At 41.3% G+C, this 5,944-nt stretch overlaps 1 protein-coding gene across 1 annotated transcript in view; it reads left to right on the top strand.

Moving 5' to 3' along the window:
* CHST15 (carbohydrate sulfotransferase 15) overlaps positions 1-5,944 on the top strand; it is a 132,413-nt gene that overhangs the window by 84,029 nt on the left and 42,440 nt on the right. Inside the window, exon 4 of the mRNA XM_019502963.1 lies at positions 4,516-4,662. Within this exon, the coding sequence (XP_019358508.1) occupies positions 4,516-4,662 (147 nt within the window). The remainder of the gene's footprint in view (positions 1-4,515; positions 4,663-5,944) is intronic.

The raw sequence follows: 5,944 nt of genomic DNA, 5'->3' as shown, positions 1-5,944 counted from the left end.
GCTAGGAGCTGGAACCAACTTCCAAGGGAAGTGGTGCTGGCCCCTACCCTGGGGGTCTTTAAGAAGAGGCTGGATGCCCACCTAGCTGGACTCGTTTGAGTCCCATTTCTCTTTTTGGGGTTTTTGTTGTTCTCCCGCCCTGGCGGGGGGTCGGGCTAGAAGATCTACTAGGTCCCTTCCGACCCTTAATCTATGAATCTATGAATCTATGAATCTATGAAAGTAGACTAGAGTACTCATGATTTACCTAAATTAGGTACATCAAGGCCCGACTGTCACGAATTCTAAGAGTCTGGAATTCTGTGGAGCAACTGCATTATTTTTCCCACTGGAGAGGCTTAAATTCCATGCCTTTTTAAATGAAAGTTTAACTAGTACTGGATGATCTTGTGAGTAAGGCACTGGACTGTGACTCAAGGGATAAGTGTTCTGTTTCTGACTCTACCATAGACTTGCACTATGGTCTTGGACAAGCTTTTGTACCAGTTCCCCCTTTCGTAGGATGAGGACGGCATTACTTCTTTTATCTTATCCTTCTTTATCTATCTTGTCTCTTTGGGATAGAGACTTACTAATTATAAGTATGCCACACAACATGATAAGGCCCTGATGTCAGAGCCTCTGGGCATTACTTTGATACAAGATACTATTGCTTCTAAGAAGAATAGAACTGTGGTGCTATGTTGACAGTATCTTCTCTTTCATTTTTGATTTACCATTGTTCTAAGATTGAAATTGCCTTTTGAGCATGAGAAAATGACCCTTGTAGGACAGAGTATTTTTCTGGCTTTGCTTAAAATCACTGCTCCTTTTGGGAGCATTTTTAGTGTGTTTTAAGATTTCTCAGTATAGCAGAGCAGCTATTCCTTGTGAGCTACTGGGGTTAAAATTGAGGGAAGTCAGTTTGAGTGATCAAGGTGCTTGTGATGCTTTTTCTGTTCATTGCTAGACGTTATATTTATATTCTGTCCCTTACATGTTGTGTTACCATCTCTGCCTCTCCCTTATATACATCCTGGAGCTCAAGGGAACACTTGAGCCCCTATAGATTGGAGCTTTACTTTTTTTGGCTGCTCTGCTAAAACTACAGCTCAGTCAGAGGGCTGGGGTTTTATATCACTTGCAAGGAAATGGTTTTACAGTCTTTTTGGATTTTATTTATGTTTTCTTCTTTAAATACCCTAAAAAATGACCTGTAGTAAATGCACAACAGTGCCTCATTTGTAGAGCAGCAGCTACTAGAAAGTTGGCTCAGACTTAGAAAAAAACAGCTTTCCTCATTCATTTCATGTTAGCACTGGAGTTCAAACAGCAATGAGCTAAAACAGACCATAGAGTGCTAAACTGGTGCAGCTGATGTACCTGGATCGGTAACAGTGAGCAGAGCTAATAACATCTGGGTTATATTGTTTTCTGTTCATATATCTACACCAGACACCCGTTATATATTAACAAACAAAGCCAATGAGGAAAAGGAGATACCTGTTTCAATATATGTATTTATAGAAATGAGCAAAGCTAATGACAACAAGGATATATACATCCATAGAAAGAGACAGTTTATATATTACCTTTTTTCATCCATTAATAAATGAAATAGAATATCATAAAAAAGTGTTTAAATGTACAAATTATGGTTTCTTTTATCTGGATACTATCCTTTTAAAATAATTTTATGCAACAGAATAGAGTGAAGACATTAATTTTATCTTGCTTATGCATCAGTAAACAGTTCGATATTCTGAGTCGTGCTACATGAGAAGAAGACAAGAGAGGAACATCATGGTCCCAGCTAGACTTAAGGACCACCGAAAACAAATTCATTTGTTACAACCAGCCTCTGATGGAAAGTAATTGAAAAGCCTTACATCATGACCTGAAGGTGACGAGGCTCAAATTCTGTCAGGTCAATGAAGGAAATGAATTTCAGAATCAAGAGCTTTCCACTGAGAGTTCCCTACTTGTAGTCTCTAGAAGTTTAAATGTAGGGCTGGTCAGTTAAAACATCCAGACTTGATAGTGTTGGCCATGAAAGTGAATTTGGTTCTTTCCCATATGTACAAGTGTTATGTGAAGTTGAAGTCCCTTTATTCTCAGTCAGACTTCCATAGATCAAGTATCATAAGACAAAGACAGTGTCTTGGAGCTTGGCCTACTTCCCAGGCAAATCAGTGCAAGATGCTGGACGTAAAACAGAATTGTGATTTTAAAGCAGGCATGAGTTACTCCAGTATTTAGGGACATTCAGAAATACTTAATTACAATGATAAGATAGAAGGTTTTTAGTCTTGGTTTTTGGCTAAGGTGAGAATTGGTAACGGGACTCAGTTTCAGGACTAATACAAGTTCCTGGGGCCGTTCCCCACAGGAATCAGATCCAGCCCCACTCAGACAGCTGGATGTTTTTAATTATTGTAGAAGAGGAAACTGATGCCTGCAACACATTGCAGCCCTAACAATCTGGGGAGGGAGGAATCTCTAGAAATATTAATGTACTGATCATCTGTGCGCCAGAATGGCCACCATTAAGATGAGAGGCTAATTCACGCTCCTTGCCAATTCAGTCCCTGCTCTGCATAAACAGTAATGGTTGCTAATTATTATTTTTTAAACTTCATGTATTTAACAATGATAGAGTCACTATTAACTAGGATCCATAAGACCACGATTCCTTCCACGCAATCAAATGTATGACTCTTAATAAGTCACTGCTGGCTCTTAGCTCAGCTAGAGTAAACCACTCACCTGGAGCAGAAATTCCGCTTATCATATCACCAGTTGCTTGAGACTGAGAGCTTTTAATAAGGATTTTGACTGACTAACTTCCACCAAAGAGAGCTAATTCTAGACAAGACCTCTCTTTAGCCATCCCCTGGCCATTCCCATGCTGGCTGGGGTCTTTTGCACAGCAGGGCTCTGTTGCAGCCTGACACGCTCTTGTCCACTGCATCTTTTCACAGGTGCTGCTACCATCACATCTCCCAAAACCATTCTCTGCCACCAGATGCATGAGAGGTTTCCTTGAACTTCACAAACCTTCAGTGTTTTATTGTCCATTGCAAGCACATTCTTAAGTGGGAGAAAACCTAGTTGGAGAAAACAGGGTAGGGAAGTCCCTTGCTGAACTTTCTCCTACTTAGAGTATTTATTAAATGGCTGAAGAGGACACAGCCAGATCTTTTTTCTTCAAATTTTGTTTTGGTGACAGGATCCCTGCTTATCCACTAGTCTGCATGAACAGGAGAGGAATCCTCTTTGCACAGCTTCAGCATCACTCCCAGCTCAGTTCCCTTTTCTAAAGGTTTTAGAGACTCTCTAGTGGCTTAGTCAGAGGCAGGAGGGGGTGGAGGGCAGAGGAGGCTACACATGAGAAAATGAGGAAGGGGGACAGGAATAGGAATAAGTGGAGGAGATGGATTAACAAAAGGGGTGGGAGGAAAGGAGAGGATACATGAGATGCTGAAAAAGGCAGAATGAGACCTATTGATGTAGAATAAATCCCAGGAGGAGACAGAGGAAAAAGAAAATCTTTGCTATAATTATAGGGACAGGCTCTAGAATAGGAGAGGGGTTAAATGTGGATTTTATTATGCTATGAGTGCAATTTACTATTACTGGTAGGTAAAAGAAACATATATATGTCTTCCCCCAAATGTTTGAATTCCCTCCCCCCGACTCTTTTAGCCCATTTGAAAGTTTGTTTGATGCCATCAGACAAAACTGACTTCAAAGTAAGAAGCTGCAGAAAGATGCTGTTGCAAGATAATCGATGCCTTACAGTATGCCAATTTTCTTATTTATTAAGAGTGACTGTGTGTATGATTTACAGATTTATCTCCAGATTCTGCTCTCAGTTGTAGCATTATATAGACAGAGAAAGCCTACTGACATTACTTCAGTTTGTATTGGCATAAATTAAATGGAATCTGGTTTGCTACATTCCTTCCAAAAGCTAAATTTAGAAGAAAATAGATGCAGGTTACACATTCTGGGACTATAAAATGGAGCATTTAAAATTATTTCCTGTCAGTGTAAATATATAGCTTAATCTTACAGTATCTTGGATCCCAGCTACTTTATGACTGGCATTTTTGTCTTGGGTTTTTTTTTTATCTTGGGCCCTGAAATTGGGGTCAATTTTGTGGTCCGAGTGTGGCACCAGTTGCCATTTTCATGGTGGAGCATGGCAGGGTGCCCCCACTCTGTATGCCTCTGATTGCACCCCTGAGGCATGAGGGGCCCTCCCACCCCTCCCTGGAGATATTCCCTGCTTGCTGGCCATTCGCATGCTTTTTTGTAGTACCTGCACTTTTTTGTGGGGGATCTAATGATTTTACAGTTTCTGTGAAAATTGCGATTTTGGTAGGTCCCTAGTTATACTCCTTGGCCCTACTCTGCTGATGTAGGCTAATAGAACACCATTCATATTTATGGAGGTGTGCTAATTTGTACTAACTATGAATCTTGTCTTTTGATCTTCTAGCTTCTTTGCAATCATTGAACTTTTCTTTTCAGGAATAATTCGTCTGAGGGATGGCTTTCATGATCGCTACCCAGTGGAGGATTACCTTGATTTATTTGACTTGGCAGCACACCAGATTCAGGGTGTGTTGCAGAGTGACTCAACAAAAGAGCATGCCAGGATGAACAAGATCATAATCGGTAAGGTAAAAACTGCTTAAGAAAGATGCTTATACCTAATTTGTTGCAACTTTTATAGGGATGGAAAGCCTACAGGAGAAGTTGACCTACTCTATAAATTGATGTGCTATTTCACCTTTCCACTGAAGACAAGTCACTGGATTTGTCAAAATGCCATGATTGTCTATGGCCAGAGCCTAGGAAAGCAGTAAATGTGGGGACAAGATTTAGCAAAATCTTTAGGTTGTGGGGGAAGGTAAGAAAGAGAGGGAGAGAGAGATACTCAGATGGCTTTACATAATGCAGTGAGACACAGTCTTGTCTGGATTAGGAATTACCCAAGCAGTCAGGGTAAACCAAAAGGCTACACCTGTAGGTGAATGGTGGGAAGTATACTGTTCAGAAGCCTATTGAACATGACTATAGTACAGTTTCTGAGACGAGCTCAAAGACAGCAAACTGAAGTGTTCAGCTGATGAAAGCTTGTACTATATTGGGTAGCTAGGTAGTAGATAGATAGGTAGATTCAACTGAATGATCAATCAGTTTACTTTGGTTGGTCTGTAAGGGGTAAATTTACCTTGCCTTTGACTTAGTTGGGGCTCAGGAATTGCAGTCTGAGGAGCATAGATTCCAGTATGTTTTGCTATTCAACAAAGTTGCTGTCATAGTGTATAAACTATGCCTAGTGCAAAACATGCCTATACTCACATATAACAGACATTGTCACCTACTTTCTGGGCCACATATTTCCCTTTACTGGAATGTGGGTATGATAAATGTCCTGTAGCTGGCTGGGGAGAATTGCCATGACACAAGCCAATGGGGACAACCTTTTTGGCAGGTGTGCCACAAATTCACCCTGCACCCTCTCTGAGTGCTGCTCTGATCCCTGTCCCTTACCTGTTTTGCTGCTGTTCTTTCTAGTCCCTGCCTTGTGCTCCCTGCCCCATCTGACACTCTGCTTTTCACTCCTCACTCTATTTGTCAGTGTAATGCCTGTATGCCATACACAATAGCTGCATACGCCACTTCTGGCACCTGTGCTGCAGGTTGACTACCCCTGACAAGTAGAGTGCAAGACTGTCATTAGCAACCCTGCTCTCAGACTCCAAGAAAAGAGGCATACCACCATCTGTAAGCAGGTCAAGTTGGGCTGCCCACAAATTGGATGCCGTGACATGCGTTACTTATACCCAGGGCTGTTTTAGTCCCAAAACAGCCTAGAATCAGGATGGCCCAAAAGTGACTGAAACCTGTTTATTAGGCCTGATTCTTCCAAGATAGCTAGTTTTGAGCTGCA

This window comes from Gavialis gangeticus, unplaced genomic scaffold, assembly GCF_001723915.1.
Source record: "Gavialis gangeticus isolate Ggan-Ray unplaced genomic scaffold, GavGan_comp1, whole genome shotgun sequence".
NCBI classification, from domain to species: Eukaryota; Metazoa; Chordata; order Crocodylia; family Gavialidae; genus Gavialis; species Gavialis gangeticus.
The sequence above is the reverse complement of the archived record's forward strand: the minus strand, read 5'-3'. Positions and strand labels throughout refer to the sequence as shown.